This window comes from Pogona vitticeps, chromosome 4, assembly GCF_051106095.1.
Source record: "Pogona vitticeps strain Pit_001003342236 chromosome 4, PviZW2.1, whole genome shotgun sequence".
Lineage (NCBI taxonomy): Eukaryota > Metazoa > Chordata > Lepidosauria > Squamata > Agamidae > Pogona > Pogona vitticeps.
The window spans coordinates 32122355-32149582 of NC_135786.1; the positions used below are offsets into that span (position 1 = coordinate 32122355).

Sequence of the window (27228 nt, forward strand, 5' to 3'; positions counted from 1 at the left end):
TCTCACTTTCAACACTGAAATGGCCAGTTTCAAAATTGACAACCCAACATTTAACTGTTGCATATGAAGGCCCACTGTCACTCATAGTTTGTGACATTTCATCATGGAGCTGCTTTGCACCTTTTCCTTGGAGAAACAGGAACTTGATTATGGTCCTATGCTCTTCCACACTGAACTTTTCTGGAGGTGCCGCCATGTTCACTTTGGACCAGAAAATAAAAGTTAGGTTAAAATCATAGGTAGTTGATTTTTGCACCATTGAATACAGACAAATTGTCCAATACACCCTGCAATTTATAGCTTCTTAGCTCAATTTTTTTCTGGGTAAGGCTCAATACTCAGCAGCCCCTTGTATGCAAAGCCTACATCCATACAGGACTATTATTCTCTTCAGATCCAGCACTGTAACCATAAAGAATGCAATAACAAAGGGAAAAGGCTGAGAACTCCCTTCTAAACATGTTCATAGCACTTGATTGAGTAACAGTGAAATAGAGCTTTGGGCATGCTTGGCTTTCCTTGAATAAGACAGACATGCAGAGCAGGTACACTGTTATGCACAACCAACTAATGCCTTTAGATTCTAGCTTTTTTGTGGAATTAAGCAGTCTCCACAAATGTTGGTACAAATGTTGTATGATTATGTCCTTCCATATATTGATGGTCTGCAACTCCCATTATCCCTTGCCATGGCTATGCTGCCTAGGTCTGATGGAAGTTGCAGTCTAAAAACACCTGGAGGGCCAGAACTGCCAAACCCTTCACCACATATTGTACAGCACATCTGGAGAGCACTAGGTTGAGGAAGAGTGGTATAAAGTACAGTATTTGCTTCAGCTGGACAGGTGCCAAGGCATTTTTACTGTCCGAGTCAGAGTAGCAACGGGCATCTTCCCCTCCAAAGTGAAGGCACTTATTGCCGAAAACTAGGTAAGTTATTTTGGTCCCATAAAACAGAAAATCCCATAAGTACTATTCCATATCCCTGGCAGTGAAAATAAAATAATACTAGGTGAAATAACAAGAGGTTGCATTTTCACTGAATCCGTAATCTGCTTGCCATCCAAGAAACCATTTGCCAGTTCTAGGGCAACTACTTCACTTTAGGCAGGTAAAATGAGGACACTAGATAGATAGATAGTGGATAGACAACTGTAAAATGAAAAACACCACATACAGAACAAAAACATATTGTATCATTCTCTTTATATGCAATTTCAGTTCCTCCCTTTAAGTCACAGAATCTTTGCCCTGGTTGTCAACCACTGCATGTACTATGACTGGGATAAGAGCAAGAATAGTAGTATATCTTCCAAAATGTTCCCAGTGTTCTACTTACTTAATTTCTGGTTTTTAAATAAAGAGGAGGAAAAAAAAATAAAAGCAAGCCCTTCTCAAAAGAAACAAAATTTTATCTTAAAATCATTGTAGGGTAGAGAAGTGAGTTTTTACTTTTTGTAAACCCCTCCCCCCCATTCCATTTTTAGATAGACAGCAAGAAATGGAAAACACTAGCTTTAAGGCCAAAGTAGAATAGGTGAGAGAGGACTTTAAACATCGTGGATTGGTCATCTGATTTCTAGCCAACCCCAAACCCCCACCACCCCTGTTTATGGAAGATGATCTGAATTTGGGCTGATGAAAAATAATGGGAAAGTTGAGAGGATCTCTCTTTCAATATCTATGTGTTGTTATCAGATGTGCCCTGCTAATATTCAAATTAAGATTTGTGTGTGTGTGTGTGTACAGAACATCACAAGTGCAAAATGGAGGAGGGCATCTCAAGCAAGCCAGGTAAACCCAGTGGTAGGACTAGTGACCCACTAACTTTGAATGGATTCATTATGTAAAGACTGGTGAAAGCCAATATGGTCCAATTGGTTGAGGATAAGGGGGACTCAGGCTCAAATTTTCCATGTAAATTGTTATAGTGTGGTTCCAGGCTCAAATCTATTTCATCTTCCTAACTACAAAATGGGAAAAATAGGGTGTTAAACCTCTCAAGGTTGTGGTGACAGAGAAAACAAAGAGATTAAGTTACTTTGTAGTTTTAAAAGTGCTGAATTGAATATGTGATAAACAGAGGCAAGAAGAGAGGTCAGTCCTCAAGGCAGAGCCTCCAATGTCAATCTCAATCCCATCACGCCCAATTATATTAGGTCAGGGGAGAGTTGTATGAAATAAGTGTAGAGTGTCAGATGGGTTGATGTGTCCACAGTGTATCAGCTTCCTTCCCCTGCAAACATACTAGCAACTAGATTGTTTGGATACCTGAGGTTACTAGTACCTTTCTCCATGAAACCTACAGAATTGGGTAACAGCTTAATAAAGAATCAGTGCTAACTCATGGGTAATATATATAAACATACAACAAGCTTATTCTTCAGATCAGAGCTTAGGAAAGTTACTGCACTGGCCATGCTATCTGGGGGATTCTGGTAATTGTTGTCCAAGAAAAGTAACTTTCCCAAGCTTCTTTTAAATCAGGGTGATCTCTATTAAAATATTTAGAAACACATTCCTTTCAGGTTAGCCAATTCTGATACTTGATCATGGGAATCATGGAGGAGAAGCAAGGAAGCTGGGGCCTAAAACAGGGCGAGTGGAAGGTAGAATCTCTCTCAGTTTTAATCATCTTTATCTTTGGCTCCGTGCTTCAAGATACGAGTGAATTCGACATAGTTGAAGTTGCCTTTCTTGTCAATGGGGGCTTCACGATACATCTCATCAACTTCCTCATCGGTGAACCGGTCGCCCATGGTGGTAAGGAGTTCACGCAGATGGTCTTCATGAATGAATCCTGCAGACATAGAGGAAGATCAGAGAGGAGGAAGAGAGTTTGCATTAGTAAAGGACTAGTGGTCACTTCTGAGGATGGCCTGCCATGAAGTAAGGCGACATGTTTCAGATGATACTGAGACTTTCTCATTAGTTTTTGCCCCAGACCCAACTTAGCAAATGCATGTTCTATACTAGGCCATAGTTACATGAAAAGGGCCCCAGTTATCCCCAGATTTTAAGAAAATACAGTAGCTAAATTAATTATTGCAATTGTCAGGAAGGCTAATGTAAAAGTAATCAACTGAAATTTCTTTCCAACACATAATTAAGACTCTAACTGTGTGAACAGGTAGAAAATAGTGATAAGGATTGTGCTTTTTAAATTTTTTTGGGACATTCCCAGAAATCCCCAAGGCTCCTAGAATTCCCAGCCCACAAATACATACCCTACAGACACCTAACCTTTTGCTCACCTTAAGAAAGGCTGCATGGTCTCCTCCCACCTGTGTCACAATCATAGTTCTTCTTGCAGATGCTAATAGGCAGCAAGACTACTCCCAGGAAGCACAGTAGCAGCTTCCTTTTTTCTTTTATATCAACAATAGGAAGCAAAGGCCAGAGGAGGCCAGTTAGCCTCAAAGGTAGGAGATAAGGAGAAATTGGATGTCTGTAAGTGTATGTTTGGGGGATGAAACAAACAGAATTCTGCTGGGGAATTCTTGGGAGAATTCTGGAATTTGGAGTAAACCTTCAAAGCTCTATTCAAAACTGAATGCAGACCCCAAAAGCTTGAACCTCGATCTCTTTTCTCCTCCATTGTGAGAATTATAATAATAAGCAACTTTTTCCAAGCTATGCATTGGCCCATTGGTCTGCATACCTGTAGCCTCCTCATCAAAGCAGGCAAAAGCATTGCGGATGACATCCTCTGGATCAGTGCCATTCAGCTTCTCTCCGAACATAGTGAGGAACATAGTGAAGTTGATGGGCCCAGGTGCTTCACTCATCATGCCCTCCAAGTATTCATCGGTGGGATTCTTTCCTGAAAGATGACCAGAAACTTAGTTCCATGTTTGATTCAAAAACAGATTGCATTATTTTCCCCAAGTGCTGGCAATAATTTCTTTTCTCGCAGGACCAGAGATCAGACGTTACTTTCTCCACTATAAAAAGCTACCTTTTTGACTACCCTGGCTGGATTGGTGGAAAAGATTCTAGATGCTGTAGTTTAAAAAAGTAACTTTTCCAAGGTGTGCTCAGGACCACTGTATTTGTGCCATCGTGGTGAAACATTTGCCTTCTCCCATTCCTGGCATGTGATTTTTCTTAGTTTACATAATTCACTTAGACTCATTTCTCCTACAGTAGGAATGGAAAACCTCCATCTCATGGTTTTTAATTGCACTGGCCAGAATGGTCTCTCCAAACCATGGACCCTGGCAGCCCTCAACAGGATTATGGCACATTAGAACTGTATTATAGGAGCCATTCTAATTAGGCTGAAAAGCGCATTGAAAATAAAAATGTGCTCTTGCATTTTCTAGTTTTTCTTTTCCCTCTATACCCTCCTTTCTTTTTGTGTCACGTCTTTTAAAATCAGAAATGGCCAAATTGTGGCCATCCGGCTGCTGTTTGACTTCAACCACTCAGCATTTGTCATCAGTGGCTTTGCTGGCGAGAGCCAATGGGGACTGTCAACAACAATTCCCCCACCCATTTTATACTGTAACCCTGCAGGAGCAGGTCTATTCTTTAATAGTGATTTAATATTGATATTTTACTATTGTTTTGATAGCCTTTCCAGATACCCAGTGTGACAAAAGTACTATTAATAATATTATAAATGGGTATACAGTGGCAGTAAAGGTAAATGTTTGGCTGCAACAGATGGAAGGTTCCTGAACAACACAATTCCATCCTCACCAGAAATTGTCGGGGAAGTGACCAAAAAATTTGATAGCCTGCTTGCTATAATTCTGTTGGCTTGGCTCTCTCCCAGTCTGCTCCTTTCTTTCTTTGAGTGATTTGCAATAAGACCAGGATATAAACATCACATTGTCACCCAGCTAAACTAGGGCAATAAAATGCCCCATGACCTTGTCTCTCAAACAAAGGTGAATGTCTCCTCTCCTTGTGTAAGAGAGAGTTTCCTAGGAGTTTCTTCATAAATTGCCCATAAAACCAGATCCTGTGGATATGGCCTAGAAGACTAACATTTGCATGGTGGCAAATCGGGAATGGCAAGAGAGGAGACGTGGGGTTTAAAAAAAATACTGCCAAATCATTATAACTTTCTACAGGGAGGGCATCCTGGTCTCCTCATAGTTACTGCACGCATGCAGCTGTCTATGCATTTAGGATCCTATATTGGGGTGAACTACTTCCCAATGGGTCCACTTGGTCAAAATTAAATCAGGAAGCAAAAACAACAACAACCATACATAAAGTGTATAACTTAGTTGCCTTCTAGTGGTCTGTGCAATTGCCACTCTCTAAACATACTCTTAGTATTCCTTTCAGTCTTATCTCTACCATCCTGATTTCAGCCCACTCAGTCAAATATTTACTTCACACTACCCGTTTTACTTGACATAGTCTCCACAATGCTCCTTGAGTTTTGCAGTTAACTGAGGATGAACTTGCTGGCCTTTAAAACCAAGCAAGAGGAAAATTTTACCACCTCCTATGATAAGCAGGTCTGTGACGTCACTGCAGTGGAGAAGGATAAGGAACAGGGGTATACAGTCCTGTGGTTCTGAACCTCTGGGATATGAGATGTTTTGGATTTCAATAGCCTGAGGCTGGGGTTTCTGGGAATCTACCTCTAAAATATCTGGGGCTGAGCAAACCACAGTTATAATGGATGCAAAGTGCTGGAATATGTTTTGATTAGTAGGCATAACGGTATGATCTGCATCTCTATGAGGCTTCTCTGTTCTGAGTTTAGCTGTAATGTTCAGGGCAGATTGAGAATTTCCCAGCATCATTGTATTACTGTGAGCTGTTCTGAGGCAATGTAGTTCAGGATGGCTTGGTCTTTCCCAGCCAATTCAGATCCATCGGCTTTATAAAAGAGCTGCTTCTGATGGAGATGAAAACTGCTAGAATTGGTTTCTTGAGATCGATCAACACAACTGCCTGCCTTTTTGCATCTGTTTGGGTTCCTAGTTTTGATGAGCCCCTTCACTTCTTGGAGGATGGCAAACATTACAAATGTAATCAGGAGTGCCCTGTGGATACGTTGGATTGCTAATCCCATCAGACCCAACCAGCATGGCCAAACAACCAGTGCTTATAGAATTTGCAGTCCAAAACCTTTCAGTATAATCATGTTATAATCATCTAACCCATCTCGGGGTTATACTGTTAAAATTGAGTATACCAAGGTATGAATCTCCACTCAAACATGAAGCTCACGGGGTGATCAGCAGCCGCCAATATGTTGAAGCCTAACTCAGTTCACAGGATTGTTGGTGAGGGTGAAGATGAAATGCCTTAAAATGAGAAGGGCTGTACCAAATTCACAGAACAAGAAAGAAGAAAGGATTGCAGCACTTCAATCAACCAACTTCCTCATGCAAAACATCCCCCTGCAAACAGAAAACTTCAGAGAGACGGTCTAGCCCAACCGATTGTGTTGGTTCTCTTAATAACAGGGATCTGTGAGAAATATTATTTCACCCAACAGGCACTTATGCAATTTTAGCAGTACAGTATGCCATTGCCTTCTTCAGCTCTCTGTTTAGACCTGGTTTTGGAACTGAGATAGAGACTGGTTCATAGCACTTAGACTACTCTCTTAGCCATGTCTCACTTAGCCAAGTCTCACAAGAGCTAGGATGGTGATGAGATTCTACAAGTTGTCCTCTAGAATAACAACCATGAGTTACCCAAGTGTTCTTGGACTGCAATTCCCAGAAGTCTTCACCACCAGCTATGCTGCTAGGGCTTCTGGGAGTTGCAGTTGGGCTATCCACGGTTGGGAACCACTGCTCTAGAAGAGTGGCTTTTCTGAGATCTACACCAGCCCTCTACCAGCATGTTCAACTCATCACGGCTTTATTACCAAGAGAGGCCAACATGTCATGCAGATCCTCCTTATCGATAAAACCATCCCGGTTCTGGTCTATCATATTGAAAGCTTCCTTGAACTCCTGGATCTGTGACTGGTCAAACATAGCGAAGACATTGGAGGTGGCACGCTGAGGGCGCTTCTTGGTGGTCTTTGCCTTGGCCCGCTTGCTGGACATCTTGACAGGCTTTGTTTGATCTGGAAAACAAACAACAGTGTGGCTGTCACAAGAGAAATAAAATAAACAATGCAAACTTGCGAGTACTTTCAGTGAAGAACAGAGCTTGGAAAAAGTACCTTGTTTGAACTACAACTCTCAGAACGCTGGCTGAGATAGGGGAGGTTTGGAGAGTTGTACTCAAAGCAAGTAATGTTTCCAAGTTCTCACCAGGAGACCACTTCTCTATAATGCCCTATCCCAGTCCCTTGAGCATCAAGTCTTCTCTGCAACTGTTCTAAACCTCTACTATCCAGATGTTCAATTGAGCTTGCAATCATATCCATAGTTATTTGGAAGCTGGCATGGAACTGCACAATATTATGGCCTGGCTGTAAAATTCCAGGAGCTGTATCCTTTAAAAGTATTTTTCCCCCTGTGCATCTTATTTATCCACTACTTGCCACAGAACACTAAAAGGTCTTGCAACATGTTTGACACAAATTGACCTTCAATGCCTTGAGATATTTTAAAGACTGAGAAAGTTACTATGGCTTAAGCCACCCTTTCAGCCTGGTGTATTATACTACAACTCCCATAATTCTCAGCCAGAATAGCCAATGCAAAGGCTGGCGTATGTTTTCAAAGAGTAGAGATTACGAGTCAGATGCATCTGATGAATGGATTTTTGTCCCCAAAGGCTTGGGCAGCAGTATATTTGTATGGTTTAAGGTGTCACAACATTTTTTGCCTGTGCTGCAGATGAAAAAAAACAAACACATTTAGTGTTGTTCTGTACATTTGTGTTGTTGTGTGTGGTTAAGGTGGAACAGATTTACAGTGATTATAATAGAGCTTACAAGGTGAAAGATCTGAGAATGTTATATATTTGCTTCTTTAATACTACCTCTACCTCCCATTTTACGAACAGCACATTTTAAAACTATAACTCATTTTTAAAATTGCATGGTTGAGTTTGGTAGATGGAACAAACTGTCATTTTTTGAACACCAGGGCAATATTTCAGAACTTATTAAATAATATTAAATTCTGGTGCGATGGGGAAGTTTGTTCCAGTGATACAGTTCTCGACATTCTAAAGCAATGGGGGAAAATGGTCAGGAAATCATAGTAAGTTGCAAAGCTTATTCTTACAGTATTTGAGCCTATCTCTGCAACAATTTTGTAAGAGACCCCGTGATGGGTCTCAGAGCATATGAGAGAAAAAGAAAAAGAACCAGCAACCCTATTCATTTTTCCTAGCACAATAGTCTTGCCTCTGAATGAATAACCAATAACCAATAACCATATTTCTTTAGCTGCATTTGCACAAAGACAGACTTGCAGTTGAGCCACAGACCCGAGGCCTACTCAGGAATAAGCCGGAAATTAGTTATCTGTTCCTAGCAGATTCCATGCATTCCTTTACCCTCCCCCTTATGGCCTTTGTCTAGCCAGGCGAAGAGCTGTTTGTAGATCTAGGACTTGGGTAATAAGGATTAGAGGCTTCCAGTTCATCAAGAGAAGAACAAGGTGAATGGGAATACTTTATAATGTCCACATACCTTATTTCAGTGACATTCAAGCAGCAATACATGCACCCGCTAAGAGGAGACAGGAGGAGTCATCTAGTTGGGATGCAGTGTTTTCCTATTAAGTAGTTATTAAGAGTTAACTCTCAGTCATTGTGTCCTCTTACAGTTCTAATGTGCCATCTCCTACTTATCTGCCTCTCCCATGTTAGTAACTTCCTGGGCATGCTAGCATTTACATTGAGCAGTCTGTGGTTTTCATCATCTACCTTACTCCATAGTTAACAAAGTCGAGAAAAGTGTGTTTTAAATTTCTCTTATGGTGGGATTCTGGTTCTTTGACAAGTGATTTGTGGGGCATGAGTATAGATGGGAGGGTCTGGAAAAGAACCAGAAAAATTTGGAAAAAAACAGTGTTTTTCTTTTTTCCAAAGCTGTCCCCCCCCCCCCAGGATTTTTTTTTAAATGGAGTGTGGAATATCTTCTTCTACAATGATAAATAATATGTCTATGACATGGTATTCGAATTATATAACATGAAGGCTTTAATGAAAGACTTCTGAGACTTTATGTATTTAAGTTCTCTCTAGAGATGTAAAATGTCCGAAAATTTCATTTTTTTCTGAAAAACATAAAACAACAAACCAGGTGGAAAAAAAAAATTTTCCAGAAAAAAATGAAATTTTCAGAATTATGCTACATAAGAAAAGAAGGCCTGAGAACCATAACCCTGTTTTAAAGAGGGCTGTCTCATCCAAATCCAGTATAAGGTTTAAAAAATAAATAATAGGGGAAAGCAAGAGGATCTTTGAAGTTGCCCATCAAGGCTTAGCACCTAACAAGCCAAGAGGTCACCTGGTCACAGTCTTCCTCACTATGGTGAGAAGTAAAAGAACTGAATACCACACAGTGGTCATAAATCATTGCAGGTGTAAAATGAAAGCATACACCATTGTCTCTTAGATCCTAGCATGAGTGTTTTACTGTGTTAATCTCTGTATTCCATCTCGTATGTCTGAAGAAGTGGGCAAGGTTCCATTAACATTTACATTAAAATATAATAGTCTATAATAGTACCACAATGTTTTTGTTTTCTTTTTATTTGTTTTTGCCTGGTACGCTAGCACAGACTAATCTGGCTACCTTTTCTAAAACTATTTCTGCTGTAGCAATTGTTTATTATCTCATTTCATTAACTAGCTTAATAAAATAGATTAATATTATATGTCAGTTACATCTTAATATATACTGTATTAATGGAGTGATTATTTTTATTTACTGCTTTTATCAATCATTTGCCCTATTTACTATGTTCTTATCACCTTTCCTGGACGTGGTGGCGCTGTGGGCTAAACCGCAGAAGCCTGAGCTGCAGGGTCAGAAGACCAAGCAGTCGTAAGTTCGAATCCACGCGACGGAATGAGCACCCGTCGCCTGTCCCAGCTCCCGCCAACCTAGCGGTTCGAAAGCATGCAAATGCGAGTAGATTAATAGGTACCACCATGGTGGGAAGGTAAACAGCGTTCCGTGTCTAAATCACATTGGCCATGTGACCACGGAAAGATTGTCTTCGGACAAAACGCTGGCTCTATGGCTTGAAGAGCAGGATGAGCGCTGCCCCCTAGAGTCGGACACGACTGGACAAAAATTGTCAAGGGGAACCTTTACCTTTACCTTTATCACCTTTCCTAATGGGAAGACCAGCCCTGAAACAGAGATGGCTTATCTGGGGCCAGACAAGCTTTTTAAAAAGGCAGTGTAATTCATTTTATATTTGTTTCAAACTTAAGAGTACGACAAATAAGGAGTGCCAACTACTCCTGGGGAGTACAAATATGTGTTTGTATCATATCCTGTCTACCTTAAAGAAAAGAAAAGAAAAGAAAAGAAAAGGAAAGGAAAGGAAAGGAAAGAAAGAAAGAAAGAAAGAAAGAAAGAAAGAAAGAAAGAAAGAAAGAAAGAAAGAAAAAGAAAGGAAAAGAAAGGAAAAGAAAAAGAAAAAGAAAAAGAAAAAAAAAGAAAAAGAAAGAGAAAGAAAGAAAGAAAGAAAGGAAGAAAGGAAAAGAAAAGAAAGAAAGAAAGGAAGAAAGGAAAAGAAAAGAAAAGAAAAGAAAAGAAAAGAAAAGAAAGAAAGAAAGAAAGAAAGAAAGAAAGAAAGAAAGAAAGAAAGAAAGAAAGAAAGAAAGAAAGAAAGAAAGAAAGAAAGAAAGAAAGAATTAAGCTGGCCTGTCTTTTTTAGAAGCCAGGTAAGAGAGTAAATCACTATTGCCTTGGATCTGCTTTTTCCCTCCAGGTAATCTACTTTGAAAACACCAGCTCAGTCACAACATGAAGATGGTAAGAGTTACCTCATGGGTGTGGAAATAGGTGATGTTATTTTCCATGATCTGGATGAATAACTCAGAAGTTTAGGAGAGCCAGAGGTTGGGAATTCAATTCCCCATGGTGCCTCCTGTGAGGAGAGCCAGCCTGTGCAGCTTTGGGCAAGCTGCACTGACCCAGGGCACCCCAGAAGAAAGGAATGATAAACCACTTCTGAGTTTTCTCCACCTGGAAAACCCTGAAAAGGACTGTCATAAGTCAGAATACATATTTTCCATGAATCCTTTGGCAGGGTGTGGGCAACTGTCCATCTCCAAATTGCTTTTTCCCTATAATACCCATCAACTCTTTCCAGCATAACCAATGGTGAAGGATTATGGGAGCTGCAGTACAGTACAACATTAGAAGGCCATAGCTGCCACATGTTTTAGCTTCAGTTTACATAACTGAACTGACCCATTTTCTATCCCTATCTATGTTTATTTCCATTGTTCTTCCCTTTCAAAGTTTAGATTGTGGTGAACATCTTTAAAGAGCCATAACGATAATTCCTTGCCTTTTTAAATTCCGATGCGTTCATTCAGAAGTTTGACGTATTTCTTCCCCCACTTCCAGATGCATGTTAAGAGTTATTTTTATTGGCAGAAGTCATAAATTTAGTCTTGAGGTGGCGACTACTGAATATAAATCACTAGTCTGGAGTCTGATAATAAACCAAAAAGAAATGTACTCTTTGTAAACTCATGGGATTAGTTCAGGAAGAAAGATTTCTAAATTAACTGAAAAACGCCTAAAGCTGGAAAAGTTTGCTATTAGCTGTCATTCAGCATGTGTCTCTCCAGTTAAGATGGTGGTGGAAGAAGAAATAGCAGGAAGTGACTTCATGAGGAGGAAGGAAGAGCCTAATGGGAAGCAAGCTATCTATCTACAGTAATTTGAAAAGACAAGAGTGGGAAATGACTTGGGCTTCTCTTGACCCTCTGCTACTTTGAATCACTTGCCATGTGTATTGGTGATCTTTTCCAAGAAGTGAGGGATAGATATTAAGTGAGAAATTAAATGTGTTTGTGAAGTTTCATTCTGCCCAAATACAGTCCTCTGCAGGATCTTACTGGACAGATTTGGATTTTGAGAGCTAAACCTGCCCAGCTCATTGTTCTCTAACGCTTAACAAGTTTCTAAAACACAAAGATCAACCCACCCCCTCCTTACTCTATCTGATAAGAATATGCACACAGTAGTTATGTTGTAAGGGAGTGAACTGCTGCTTAGCACAAAAGAGAGAGAGAGAAGCAAAAACCTGCAGCTGGACAATGATTACAGAGCTCAAAGGCCAGCTTGTTAGCACCGGCTAGTAAAGGAGACCTTTTCTGCTAAGCCACTACGAGGAAGACATGGGCAAGAGATGATTAGTTCAAGGCTGAGATATACCTCCCACTACAAAGCAAATAAAGGATTCTTTGTCTTGTTCCCTCCTCTGGGACTTTGCCCAACATTATATTTGTCACTAGCTGCCCCCTTTCCATTAGCCTTATCGCAAAGAAAGTTACAGCCGGCCAAAGCCAAAAGCCAAAAAGTGATGTTCAAGTCCCTCCCCCGCCGCCCGCCCACACTTTGTATGCTGTGTGTGCTGAGCTCTGTGTCCTGGCAATCCTTCCAGATAAGCTGTCTACATTTTCAGAAACACAAATTCAATCAGAAGTTTCATATTTGGTGTACTGCAGGAGAGTTGGAAACTAGCACCTGGAAACTTTATTGTAAAACGTAATGGCTTAATATTACTTTAAAAAAATACAATGTATTGTTTGTTACTCCCAAGCGAATCACTCCCTTGCCAACATAGCACCTTTGCTTTTTTATGAATTGGGGGTGGGGGAAGCCAACCTCCCCCCAATGATTTTTCAAAAGCAATGTAGAGTAAAATGTTATTCAACAACTGTGTGGGCTGAGGAAATTCTGGAAACTAATCTAGAAGAGTAACTACTGTATCTTGATTACAGGTTTGCTAAGAAAATATTTATTAAATATTTTGTACCATCTCTCACCCAGCAGGACCTCAAGATGGTATAGAATAAAAATGATTTTAAGCAGACAACAAGCTTTTTTATTTTTAAAAAAAGCAACTGAAAACTTGTGTGGAAACCCGAGATAAACCACAACACATAGATTTTTCCTATCTCATCCCATTACTTTATTGGAAGTACATAAATTACATAATACATATATAAAGGTAGCCACAATGATCAGGCAAGTAAAATCTTTATCGCAACCACTGACTAGCTGAAAGCTTCCACATTGTGGATTTTCAATTTTGCTTCCTCGCCCACCCCCATTCTCCCCCACCCCCGATGCCATTCACAGATGCAAGTTGTCATCCTGGTGTACAGGGGTTGTTGTTGTTGTTTAGTCGTGTCCAACTCTTCGTGACCCCATGGACCAGGGCACACCAGGCCCTCCTGTCTTCCACCGCCTCCTGGAGTTGGGGCAAATTCATGTTGGTAGCTTCGATGACACTGTCCAACCGTCTTGTCCTCTGTCGTCCCCTTCTCCTCTTGCCTTCACACTTTCCTAACATCAGGGTCTTTTTAGGGAGTCTTCTCATGAAATGGCCAAAGTATTGGAGCCTCAGCTTCAGGATCTGTCCATCCAGTGAGCACTCAGGGTTGATTTCCTTTAGAATTGATAGGTTTGTTCTCCTTGCAGTCCAGGGGACTCTCAAGACCCTCCTCCGGCACCACAATTCAAAAGCATCAATTTTTCGGCCATCTGCTTTCTTTATGGTCCAGCTCTAACTTCCATACATCGCTATTGGAAAAATCATAGCTTTGACTATGCAGACCTTTGTCATCAAGGTGATGTCTCTGCTTTTAAAGATGTTGTCGAGGTTTGTCATCGCTTTCCTCCCAAGAAGCAGGTGTCTTTTAATTTCGAGGCTGCTGTCACCATCTGCAGTGATCATGGAGCCCAGGAAAGTAAAACCTGTCATTCCTCCATATCTTCCCCTTCTATTTGCCAGGAGGTGATGGGACCAGTGGCCATGATCTTAGTTTTTTTGATGTTGAGCTTCAGACCATTTTTTGCACTCTCCTCTTTCACCCTCATTACAAGGTTCCTTAATTCCGCCTCACTTTCTGTCATCAGAGTGGTATCATCTGCATATCTGAGGTTACTGATATTTCTTCTGGCAATCTTGATTCCATCTTGGGATTCCTCCAGTCATGCCTTTCACATGATGTATTCTGCATATAAGCTAAATAAGCTGGGGGACAATATACAACCTTGTTGTACTCCTTTCCCAATTTTGAACCAATCAGTTGTTCCATATGCAGTTCTAACTGTTGCTTCCTGTCCCACGTATAAGATTCTCAGGAGATAAATAAGGTGGTCAGGCACTCCCATTTCTTTAAGGACTTGCCATAGTTTGCTGTGGTTCACACAGTTAAAGGCTTTTGCCTAGTCAATGAAGCAGAAGTAGATGTTTTTCTGGAACTCTCTGGCTTTCTCCATAATCCAGCGCATGTTAGCAATTTGGTACCTAGTTCCTCTGCCCCTTCGAAATCCAGCTTGTGCTTCTGGGAGTTCTCAGTCCACATACTGCTGAAGCCTGCCTTGTAGGATTTTGAGCATAACCTTGCTAGCGTGTGAAATGAGTGCAATTGTACGGTAGTTGGAGCATTCTTTGGCACTGCCTTTCTTTGGGATTGGGATGTAGACTGATCTTTTCCAATCCTCTAGCCACTGTTGAGTTTTCCAAACTTGCTGGCATATTGAATGTAGCACCTTAACAGTGTCATCTTTCAAGATTTTAAATAGTTCAGCTGGAATGCCATCACCTCCACTGGCCTTTTTGTTAGCTAGGCTTTCTAAGGCCCACTTGACTTCACTCTCCAGGATGTCTGGCTCAATGTTAGCAACCACACTATCTGGGTTGTCCGGGATATCCAAATATTTCTGGAGTACAGGGGTTACATACGATGAAATCATGGGAGCAGGGGCTGAAATAGTCATCACCAGTTGCTCTGCTTTCAACCACCTCACCTGCAGCAATAAAAACCACCTGTTTTTCTTTTTCTTTTGTTCACTCAGAATTCCAGAGATAAACAGAGTCCACAAACCAAATGCTTCGCATCTCTATCCATCTGAATGATGGAATAAGACATTTTTAAAGAAAAAAAAGGAAAAGGCTATGTTGTCCTTGCACAACATCCAAAGAAAAGAATGGGCAGTACCTTGGTTAAGCTATTATAATATAATGCATGACCTTGTCGTTGGAATATTTTTATGTGTTGGTGCTAGTATTTGAGTTCTGTTTCAAGTGGCAAATTCTCTTTTGTTGGCACTGGAAGCTACTTAGCAGAGGGTCTAGTGGTGGGGATGCAATTCCTCCATATGGGTATATACACACTCAGGCCCTCCCTCCACTCCTGCCTCATCAGGTTCAATGCTGATTCTGCAATGCTGTTGCCAGTGTTTTTTGCACTGCCTGTTGTCAAAATGAAGTCAGAGGAATGAGATGTTAGGAATTCGACCTATTGCTTTTGTAGCTCAGATAAAAATAAAAGCACAGCGAGTTGAATTAGCCAAAGCTGTTATGCTGCAAGGATTCTGGTTCATCTATGACTCAGTGGTTCCCAACCTTGGGTCCCCAGACATTGTGGGACTAAAATTCCCTGAAGCCTTCACCACTAGCTGCGCTGGCCAGGATTTCTGGGAGGTGTAGTCCAGGAACATCTAGGGACCTAAGTTTGGGAACCACTGGTCCATCATATCAGCACACCACCACCATTAGTTCTCAACAAATCAATTCAATATAAGTGAGCAAAGCAACCTATGAACTAGCTAGACCTGCCAAATCAGGAGCACACCAACCAGCTGCTCTGCTGCTGTCACTCACTAGTCACACCTTTGTCTTCCTTCAACCAGTTCTACACATCAGTCCTAGCCAGCCATCTTGAGCAGTCTGCCTCTCCCCTCCACTGCCGTGCTGGATATCCCTTGACTGATTCAAAGGTGGGGAACCAGCATCTAGCTGACTGTCAATGTAGCCATCTAGTAATGGGACTTTCAGGTTAACCTGAAGGAGGAAAAACACAAAAGAAGCTCATCCTTGTTTTCTTGGATTCTTTCATAAACTTCTGAGAGAGATCCTCTGAAATCTGATTAATTCACTTTTCTGAAAGATGGGGTCATAAAATTATCAGATTTCTATAAAATTATCTCTACTGGGTTAACTCCATTTAGCCCATGTATGTAAAATTGCCTCATTAATATTCCAACTAACAGCATCCCGAGTCTTCCAAGAAGGTCTGTCAGCTGCCAGTCAGGAGTAAAAGGTCATCCTGGAAGTGAGCAGGAAGTTCGAATCTTTTAAAAGCCATGGAAAGCTGGAATGGTTGCTCTTTTACTGCTTGGTGATGTGTTCACTGTTGATGGGAGAGCTCCTCTGATCCCCATTTTGATTTTGGATCGTCACGGTCTTTGCTACTGGCCCGCTGTTCCTCTTCTTCCATTGTGGATTATATTTATTTTATGGAATCCCTGATGCTGTTGTTCCTCCATTTTGAACTATTTATTTGATCATTTATTGCTTCCTTTTTGCCCTTTTTGTTTCCTTGTTTTTGCTGGGGGGGGGTAATTAAATCTCCTTCCCTCTCCCTTTCCTTTATTTTTGCCGTTGCACACTAGACTGCCTGCCTGACCTCGACCTGATAGATTGCTGACTGCACTGCTGGGCTTTGGAGCCACCAAAATGGTGGGCGGAATGAAACCTCCCAATCTCCATATTCTATTCAGAGGTGTTGCCTTGTGGGGACAGGTTATATTTTCTGTCCATAGTGAGTGAGTGTGATTGTTTTAATTTTTATTCCCCCTGTATCTGTGCGGCAGAAAGGGGTGTAATGGTCTTACTTTTTCCTGTGGAATAGGTTTTTTAATTTTAAATTTATTCTGTTTAAAGCCAAACTGAGGAGGAGGAAGAGGATGCTAATGTGGTAATAAATGTGGATGTTACTGTACTGCTACTGTTTGCCTGCATGGTCTGATAGTGGATTTTTATTTTTCACATATTATTGTTGTGATTCACTTTTCAAGTAGGTGACTGTCTGCTGCCTTGTCCCCATTTGCTTGTGTGTGCTTTTAGTACTTCTGAAGGTTCTGTAGGGTTTAACTTAGTCTAGTATCAAAAACCCAAATGACAACAAATCCCAAAGAGCTAGTCCCTTTTGTTTTTTATCAGAGAACCAGCACCCGAAGGACCTGAAAACGAATGAGGTGCCCCCCTGAAAGATCTTGAACAAAATCCAAACTTTTCCTTTTATTTGTTTGTTTAGAAATATTTTTATCCCACCTTAAAAAGGACCCGAGGTGGCTTCCACCATAGCGCCATCCATCACGGTCTCCTTCCCTCTCCGCATGTGAGGACAGGATGGGGCGTTCACTTGCCAGATAGGGGGCTGGCCCCACTTTTGCAACAAGTGGACAGGTTTTCTGTCATTTGTAATGGGACAGCCAGAAGCTGCAGCTCCCAGGGCTACTCCAGCTCCCTTTTTAAACCTTTAATTCTTAGCCCAGTTTACGCTTTCCATGTGTCTCCTTAAATGGCTGTTGTTCCATCCATTTTTCACTGCGTGGCAGAAGAAACCAGAGGCAGGAAAGGTTTGTTTTCTGGATTATAACTCCCAGAATCCCACAACCTGCATCTCTCCAAATTTTAAACGGTATATCCTGAAGCATGTGCCTAGGGAGGAAACAAACCAGCAAATTTGATGCTGCCTCATCAAATCCATTGGTTGAAATAAGACTTAGACCCCTCAGTTTCCCCTAGATTATCATACTTTCAGAAACGGACGCATTAATTGTCAAATATGTAACAAACCCAGTCTCTTCTCTTCCTTTTTAGGAAGCAATGGAAGCTGTCGTAAAACTGGTGGCCTTCAGAGTTATTGGATTGCAATAATGCTGGGGGCGGTGGGAGTTGTAGTCCAAATGTTCTGGACTGTGCTAGCTTAGCAAAGACTATCCTAAGGATCTAAATTTCAGCCTAATGTCATAATCCAGAGGACAGAGATAGGGAGAAGTTACTTTTATAAACTATAGGTCCTGTAACAAACCCAGTTTATTGCCAGTTACCAAATTGGTACAGTGGGGTCTCTACTTAAGAACTTAATCCGTATTGGAAGGTGGTTCTCAAGTTGAAAAGTTCTTATGTTGAATCTGCATTTCCCATAGGAATGCATTGAAAACCATTTAACCCGTATCTGCTCTTTTCCGTCCATAGAAACTACGGTAATTTTTGCCTCTCAGCACCTGCTCGTTGAAGATAGATAAAGAACTCCCAGTGAGGAAAGAGATATGTCACAATTAAGTCTTCTTTTCCTCCTCTTCACCAAAGTCCAGCCCTTCCATTAAGTCAGTAGTTCCCAACCTTGGGTCTTGAGGTGTTCTTGGACTAAGACTCCCAGAAGCCTTCAACACAAGGTGTGCTGCCCAGGATTTCTGGGATTTGCAGGCCAAGAACATCTAGAACACCTAAAGCTAGAAATCACTGCGTTAGCCAGACTAAGGCAGTCATCTCACCTAGCAGATTTGGGGAGTCAGGAAAGGGTAGCTAATGGTTATTCCTATGATGTTTTTTTCTGCCAGGAATGGAGGGAGACACTACAGTGGGATACTTCTGTTTCATTTGTCTGAATATTTTGGCTGCCTTTAGGCAATTCCAAGCATGTGCAAAATGCATCCCATTCACCAATGTGTAAACAGGAAGCTTCTCCTCATTTGTGGTTAGGGAGCAAGATCCCACTTGAGGTCTCATTTAAGGAAAAATAGATTGATCTTAAGGGTGCTTCCAGACAAGTTTTTTTTTTCCTACCCAGGACATGACAGGTTGGCACGGCTGATGCCTGCAAGTCAAACAGGAGCTGTGCTGATCATTGTCAGGGTAAATGGCTGATTCAGGAGACTGGTAGGTTAGGAAGATCCAGCGAATGGAGTGCAATCCAAGCTTGCCAGTATTAAATGGTGCTATTTTTAAGGGGGGGTGGAATCATTTGTTTAGCATTCAATCAGACGTGACTGAACCATCAGTACAAAATTTTAGGAACCTACTACTTCCTATGCACCTTTAGGCCAATGGCTGCTGAAGTGCTTTGTATGTCCAGAATGGAGAAACATACTGTGAATTCTTTGTGTGTCTACTTGTAGTGGTAGAAAATAGCTGCATTTTGGACAACAATGCCTAGAATCCACCATTTGGCAGCTGTGCGATTCTGGGAGTTGTAGTCCAAAAGACACTCCCTATTTCTTCAGGACATTCCAGACTGTCTTTTTTTTTTCCTAATCCAAGGAATTCATAACATTCAGGGAATTTATAATACTGTAGTAGGGGGAAAGTGGTTGTTTGAAATGTGGTGCTGGAGAAGAGCTTTGCAGATACTGTACCCTGGACTGCCAAAAAGACAAACAAATAGGTCCTAGATCAAATCAAGCCTGAACTATCTCTGGAGGCAAAAATGTTGAAACTGAGGCTGTCCTACTTTGGCCACATCGTGAAAAGGCAGGATCCTCTGGAAAAGATAATAATGCTAGAAAAGATGGAAGGCAGCAGGAAAAGAGGAAGACCAAATAAGAGATGGACTGACTGGCTCCTTACAGGAAGCTATGTATGTAGTAGTAATCTGACAATAGTTAAGTGCTGGCACTGGAATACCTTCCCCACTGGGCTCTTCAAGCAGAAGTTAGCCAGCCATTTGTTTGGGATGCTACAACTCTGGATGCCTGCACTGAGTAGCTGGTCAGACCCATCTACTGGATGACATAAAATATCCCTTCCAGTTGGAAGTATCCGTCTGCTACCACGACTTGGAGCGATGCCTCTGAACTACAGAGAAGGTAAGTAGAATGTCTTGCAAAAGTCCTTTTCTTTCAAGGGACCAAACTGTACATAATGGACTGCCTATCTGTACTGTATTAGTAGTGGAAATCTGCTAGCCTCTTAAAGGCATGATTCAGGCAGACCTCCATGATTGAGCAATCAGACCTGCGAACAAAGCTTGGGTTTACCTCCCAATGAACAATCACAAAACAAAGCAGGCTAATTTGAAGACTACAGGAAGTATAAAAAGTTCCTGATGTGACAACCAGTCACTGCTGGAAATTAAGGAATTCCTTCTCCAAACAATGGGCTACTTGTAATGTGTAGGTTGGCCAAAAGACACACACACATTAGTTTTTGGGGGCGTCTACTGTTCTGAGTGGGATTTTCTGGGAGCTGCTGTTGAAAAATTAGCTCGTGGAAAACGCTGCTCCGCTCAAAAAGGAGGTGCTGAAACAGTGGCAAATATGGGTCCCCCTCCTTTCATCCCAAACCTAATTGAACTGGTTCTAAACTGGAGCTCAATAATAGAAAGTTCAGCAAGCCATCAGCTGAATAATAGGCAACATGGTGCCCACCACTAAAAATGTTCATTAGCCCCAGACAACATGGTCATGGATGATGGGGTTTGTAGTCCAGACAGTTAAAGGGTCTGACTTTGGATAGGTCAGTCTTCCCAATGGAACATAAGAAATGAAACCAATTGGTATTACATTCCAAACCGAGGAACAGTACTGTATTACGCAGTTTCCCTATACCCAGTGGTGTGTAGCAGATAGAATGACGGACTAGGATACGTGAGATCTGTGTTCGAATTCCCATTCAGCCGTGGAAACTCACTGGGGCTGTGGCACTGATAAAACTACTCTTTAAATATCTCACTTACCTTGAAAGCCCTATTGGGGTCCCTATAGGTCGGTTCCAACTTGACTTGCATTTAAGAACAGCTATTTAGTTTTCTGCAGCAACCCGGGAGGGAGTAGTTACCCCGGATTAAGAAACGCGGCGTAGCCTGCCCAGGTGTGAGAGTGGCGGGAAGTCTCCCCCTCACCCCACCCCCACCCCCGGGGACCTCAGAGGCCGGTCTCTTACCTGTGTCAGACCGAAACTGCCGAAAGCCCTCGGCGCTCGACGAGGCGTTTTCCGTTCCCCGCGGGGAGAGATGAAACTGCCTGGCTGTTGTTTTCACCTCCCAGCTTTGGGAAAGAGCAGGCTCGGATGGCGGCGGCGGCGGCCAATGGAAAATAGGAGTTTCCCCAAACGGTCCCCTCCCACCCCAAAGGATTTGGCCATACAAGGCGAAAGAATGCTGCGCGGCGAGGGTGGCAGCAGCCCAGCTGTGGGGCGTGGGGTTTGGGGGCTGTGAGAACGAGCCGAGGGGAGGAGAAGAGGGGATTCTGCCTTATATAGATGAAACGGTGCCTGGGGAGGGGGGGGGGAAGCGCGCGGCAGCCCCGTCGCGGAGCATCCGAGAAGCCCGGCGGCGCGAGCAAGCAACACACCCAGCATCGGGGATGCTGAACACACGCCTTCCTTTATAAGGTTACAAGCCGGGCAAAGGACACGTGTGTCCGTCGGCTGTGGGCAAGCGTTTACACAGAGGCACACGGGGACAGGTTTAAAAAACAGCTCGCGGCGGGAGGGGGTGCTTCCCCGGCATGGGCATAGCTGGCATTTTTTCCGATGCGCACTTTTCTCTTGCAGGATCAAAGTTCCGCGGCCGTTTCCTTGTACAGCAGAAACGCGGAGCGGCAGCCGCACGGAAAATTGTGTTTTCGGCAACTTTCGCAGATTTCACGCTGCGCCCCTCCTGGCAAACGGCGGTACTGCAGCTTCTTCTGCCCCGACCGCTCCTCTCGTAATAGAAGCGCGGGGAATCCTACTGGCTAACTATGCAGAAGTTGGGAGATCTAATGGTTTTGCAACCGTTTCCGAAGGAGTACTCTAACGTAGCATTATTATTTTTTCAGTGTTAGGTTTTGGACTACATCTCGCAGAATCCCCCAGCCTGCAGCCGGAAGAAAAAAGCAATCAGAAAATAAGCAGTTTCCAAATTTTGAGGGGGAAAAAACATTTAGGACAGAACAGTTAAAACAATTTCACAACTTATTTATTTCATGCCAGTTAGCCAGGACTAGGGAGCTGCCTTGTATCCGTTTAAGGAGGAAGGCAGGGTAGAAATAAGTTAAAACACAAAATTATTATTATTATTATTAGTAGTAGTAGTAGTATTAGTATTATTATTATTATTATTATTAGTAGTAGTAGTAGTAGTAGTAGTAGTAGTAGTAGTAGTAGTAGTAAGTAGTAGTAAGTAGTAGTAAGTAGTAAAAACACCAGGCACAGTCAATCAAAGCTATAAAAGCTTTGACTGGTACTATGTAATAGATACAAGTTTTAACCAAAAGCTTAAATACTGGTTAAATATTGGAGCAGTATGTATGCAATTCCTTATATTACAGTTTTTTGTAACTCTGCTGGTGTTATTCCCGAGATCCAAAAGGGCTTATAGTACTGTGTTACATTTCTTGATATTGTTCCCAAAGCCCCAGTGACTACGGGAACCACTGAAGTGTGCTTCATCCACAAAAGATGTTTCAATTGTCAGGTCTCTGTATTTTGTTCGTTTTTCCAATTCTTTATTTTCAACTCTGACATCCCCCTGGAATTACAATGTCAGTGATCCAGACAGTCCTTCGTTCTATTACTACCATGTCTGGTGTGTTATGTTCAAGGTGTCTTGTCAGTTTGGATCCAGAAATCCCACAAGAGCTTGACTTCCTCATTTTCTGACACCTTCTCTATCTGTTCCCATGGGTTTTTGGAGGCTGGCAAGTTTTATTTATTTTGCATAATGACTAGTGCACTAATTTTGCCACTTTATCCCATCTAATTTGAGGTGTGACACACTTTCATATATTTTTTTCACAGTGCTGTTAGCACTAATTCTTTGGATCTTAGCTTTCATCACGTTGGTTTGAAGTGCTTGTTGTTGTGCAGCAAAAATCAAGCCTTCGGTTTCTTTCTTAAGGGTCCCCAGTTTTAGCCATGCCCATGTTGAATTATGATCATGCTTTCCATCAATATTTCTCAGGTGTTATCCATATAGTACTTTATTTTTCCAGCTGTTTAATTTATTTTCAAATTGTTGTTTCTTATACTGAGCCTTTGTTTATGTTGGTTTCCAAATATTTTCCATTTTCATTGCCTTAAATAATTTTTCTCTGCTTGTACTGATATAATAATTTAGGCTTCTTTTTTTCCTCCTCTACTACCTGCTGTTTTTGCAGTGATTCATGACCTCTGAATTTTCATGATAAAGATAATCTGTCCACATCACTTTTTTTTAATGTAGTGTGTGATGCATGTTCATTAGTTTCCATGTTTTTTGATCCAATTCTTCTAATTTGTTTTGAGTCCAATCTATTATTCCAGCTGGGTAGCTAATTACTGGAACTGCCCATTTGTTAATGGCTTTGATTGTATTATAATAATAATAATACAATTATATTATCACCATCACCATCACCATCACCATCACCATCACCATCACCATCACCATCACCATTATTATTATTATTATTATTATTATTATTATTATTATTATTATTATTATTATTATTATTATTATTATTATTATTATTATTATTATTATTATTATTATTATTATTATTATTAGTTCAGTCCCAGGAAAGTGAGTACAGGATTGTTCCCAACAGAAACAGATTAAGCCACACCGAGTAGACTTTGTCTGGAGGGGCAGGGTATACATTTAATACAAGTAAAGTAAAGTAAAGATGGCATCTACATTGATCATTTATTCTACTATTTGAATTGTATCAATAAATGGAAATCTCCTCTGTTCCAAGCCATTTTCTCAGAAGTGTATTTTCAAAACTTCAAGATTCAATACAGGGATGCACAGCTGTGAGATCATCATAATAATAGTTAACTATTTATCTAATGCTTCACAGCAGGGATGTGGAAAAAGGTGATGGGAGTCTCATAAGTGGTTCAGGACAGAGAAAATGGAGCACCTGCACCCCCCTCCAATCATTGCTATATACATGAATTGGGCTTTTCTGTTTACAACAAGTTCCAAAATGGGGGCTGCAGGTCCATTCAGAGGTAGCAGGGCTCAGATTTCACCTCTGAAGCTGTGGATTAGAATGTCCCTCCCAACAATGGGCTGCCAGTAACTCGGCACCTCCCGCTCCCCTTGCCTTATACTGTTCCTTTTTGGCTGGGAATGAAGGCACACAGAAATGTTAGCTTCTTGGCTAAACCATGTGTTTCAATCTAAGGCAAGGGGGCAAGATCGTAATCTAGTTTCATACCGAAATAAATCTGTTAATCTTTAAAATGGCACAATGCCTTTGTGTTTATTGTTCTTTATTTCTTATGCATGCTGAAACAGGCTGAAATGTGGCTCCCTCTGTGAAAATTACAGTGTGGCCTGTGCACACATTACAAGAGGAGGCTAAGTATGATGGGCTTGCAGGACCTAGTCCAGTTTATAACTAAAGTTTGTTTAGTACCTTTAAGAAAACAGATTTATTATAATATAAAATTTTATGGATTTCAATCCTGCTATAAGAAATCTTCTAGTCTTAAAAGCACCTCCTCACTCCTTGGCTGAAAACCTCTTTGTGTAAACTTTACATAATCAGTTGATGCTAATTGTAGCTATCTGGTGGGATGCCAGGATACATCGTGGCGGCTTAACTAGGGGCACGCCAGGCACTCGACTATCTCACCAGTGAACTGCAGCAAATTATGCAAACTTTAGATTTGGCCTTTTTTTTGTAATAGCAGAATAACATGGCTAACCCTTTGAAAATATGCCAGTCGTACACAAACCAAGCACAGAGTAAGCACTGCAGATATCAACTGGGCTTTGTTTTGTATAAATACTACACTATTCCTTCGATGCACACTTTCCTGATAGAAAGCTACACACTGAGTAGGAGCTGCTTTGGGATGAATATGCACAGGGTTCTCCTCTTGGTTAATTTATCAGTCTTGAGTACTTGATTTAAAATCTTGTGATCAGTTCTTGTGTTTGATTGTGAGGCACTGCCACCTACAAGGCACTTGTAATCAGAGAAAAGAAGGAGGGAGGAAGACACAGAAAGAAAGGGGAAACAGAATAGAAGCAAATAAAGGGGCCTAATTTTTTTATCAGTTGAGAGTGTATTCCCATTTTAAACAGGCAGGAGTCCTAATTAGGAAGACAAATTATATTATAATTGGGTGACAGACATGTCTTTGATGAACAACTTTGAAAATCCTTGCCAACTCAGAACAGCCACTTTTCCCTTCAGTGGGTGATGCCTCTTTTTAAACAACTGCAACATGGGCAGGCACTGTTTTAAATGAAGCAAAATGAAGCAATCAAAATGTTGTTGATTCATGTGTTCAGACTGAGTGGATTAAAATTTGTGTGATTAACTGACTGACTGTTTATCAGCTATGTGACCCTCCTTCTCAATAACTCTTACCCAGCAGCATGCTTCTTTACCCAACACCAACTTTCTAATCTGGCTCTCCAGGAAGGTGCCAAAGAACTGTGATATCAGAACAGATACCTGAAGGCTGTAATTCTACACTCCCATATCTGGGAGTAAGCATTACTGAACTGAACAGGAGTACTTCAGAGTACACACACAATGGAAGAGTCTGCTGTTAGGTTCTAATCCTATACTGATTTATCCAGGAGTAAATCCCTTTAAACACATTAGGGCTTATATCTGACTAGACCCAACCTGGTGCCTTCTAGCAGTTAGTGTCTACAACATGCAGCATCCCCAGCTTTCCTGGCCATTGACCTTCTGGTTATGGATCGTAGGAATTGTCATTACCACATCTGGAGAACTCTAAAGTTACCTATAGTAAATCCCAGTACTTGCAACAGTTACTTTTTGGGACTAAATCTGCCAGAATCCCCCAGCCAGCATGGCCACTGGAATCCACTTCTGAATGAAAACAGGCAGGACTGCTAGTAGGTAAGCACTATTTATTATGCACAAATTCAGTAGACATCACAACTGGAAGAAAGGACTACTTTAACTGCAGCAGAGAGTCTTGAGTATCTCCCTTCTAAGCTGACATCCTCTCTCCTACTTTGGTGCGCTTTCATAGATTCTTTTATTGCTTCTCTTCAAAGCTTCTGCAGTATGGAAAGCCCTTTCTATATTCCAGAAGGCTTTAAAACAATATTTAACTAAGTCCACAGGAAAGATTGGCTTTGACCCTTTGCAGATACAGTTATAAGCTCAAACACTTTAATGTTTCACCTCAGAGGGGCCTTACAGACAGAGCAGTTTTAGGAGCTGTATTCCCACCATGAGAGCAGCAGGTCAAGCAAACATTGTAAATTCCCTAGTGCCTTTTATCTCTAATGGCTGCATTTGTGCTCTGAGGAAAAAGAGGCTTCTATGGTAAGGGGATGAGAGAGGATGAGACGGTTGGACAGTGTCATCGAAACTACCAACATGAATTTGACCCAACTCCGGGGGGCAGTGGAAGACAGGAGGGCCTGGCGTGCTCTGGTCTATGGGGTCACAAAGAGTCGGACACTAAACAACATGATAAGTAAAGTAAGATAATAGACAGATGCAAAGGCTATAGAAAAGTATACTTTTCTGCCACCTTGTGGCAACGAATATAAAAGAGCTGCATTCAAAAAGAAGTTTTCCCAGAGCATGTAAGCATTAAGTAGCTAGTTAAAAGTAATGTAGTTTCCTGTAACATGTTATTTTTTGGTAACAAGAGTGGAGCTATATTACATTCTAAAAGTAAAATATTGTGTAGTCACATAATTACTTGTTGAGTAAATGGTAACTTTTCCCAGTTACATCTGAAAGTTACTTTAAAAAAACATTTTGAAGCATTTTTGGAAGGAATTTAACAGGAGCTTTCTGAATGTTTATGCATCTCCTTTCAGTTCTAAGGGGCAAGGAGCAATAATAGAATTGGTCATTAGAAGTAAAAAAAAAAGTATTTCAAGAAGGAATTATTTTTGTAACCAGCGTAACAGTAGTGGTAATGATTACCTGACTGCCTCAAAGTGATGAATAACACCCTGCGTTTCTTTTTTAAAAAAATAATGGCCTGAAGTCTGCTTTCGCTATTATGCCGAAAGATAGAACTATCCACACGCAGAAACATATTTCCAGGTATGGTACCAGTTGCAAACAAAGATGAGACTGTATGTATTTTTTTAACCTTATCTAATGCATATGCTACCCCTATTCAGGCATTTCCATAGTCATTGTGACCACGGACTCATAATCAGTCCAGGACTAGGACACTATTTTATTTATTTATTTGATTTATTTATTTGATTTATACCCCGCCCATCTGGTCTAAAAGACCACTCTAGGTGTATCACTTCCCTTAGCTTGGGGGCCATTCACTCAAAAGATAGCTATCCCAGGCTACAACATTGTAAAAGAATTATGCAGGCACTTCAAAATATTTGTTTGTCAGATTT

The 27228-nt window shown here is 41.3% G+C and overlaps 1 protein-coding gene and 1 long non-coding RNA gene across 2 annotated transcripts; one reads left to right on the forward strand and one right to left on the reverse strand.

Annotated features, from left to right (window-relative positions):
* Window positions 1-1189: 1189 nt before the first annotated feature.
* MYL9 (myosin light chain 9) lies at window positions 1190-21225 on the reverse strand. Its single transcript, XM_020801115.3, has 4 exons — window positions 20826-21225; window positions 6848-7051; window positions 3662-3823; window positions 1190-2800 (listed from the first exon to the last, which is right to left on the reverse strand). The coding sequence occupies exons 2-4, from the start codon at window positions 7029-7031 to the stop codon at window positions 2628-2630; spliced, it is 519 nt and encodes a 172-aa protein (XP_020656774.1). The 5' UTR covers window positions 7032-7051; window positions 20826-21225; the 3' UTR covers window positions 1190-2627.
* On the forward strand, window positions 18155-27108 carry LOC144589143 (uncharacterized). Its single transcript, XR_013545053.1, has 2 exons — window positions 18155-19750; window positions 21438-27108. It is a non-coding gene; the product is annotated as an uncharacterized LOC144589143 (long non-coding RNA).
* The last annotated feature ends 120 nt before the right edge of the window (window positions 27109-27228 follow it).

Bases quoted from the DNA above. Each gene is read 5' to 3' on its own strand.
- MYL9 (XM_020801115.3), bottom strand. From the start codon at position 7,031: ATGTCCAGCAAGCGGGCCAAGGCAAAGACCACCAAGAAGCGCCCTCAG. The intron at 3,824-6,847 runs GTAATAAAGCCG...GTCATCTTTCAG, and splicing joins TGACATGTTGGCCTCTCTTG to GAAAGAATCCCACCGATGAA. The intron at 2,801-3,661 runs GTATGCAGACCA...CTATGTCTGCAG, and splicing joins CTTTGATGAGGAGGCTACAG to GATTCATTCATGAAGACCAT.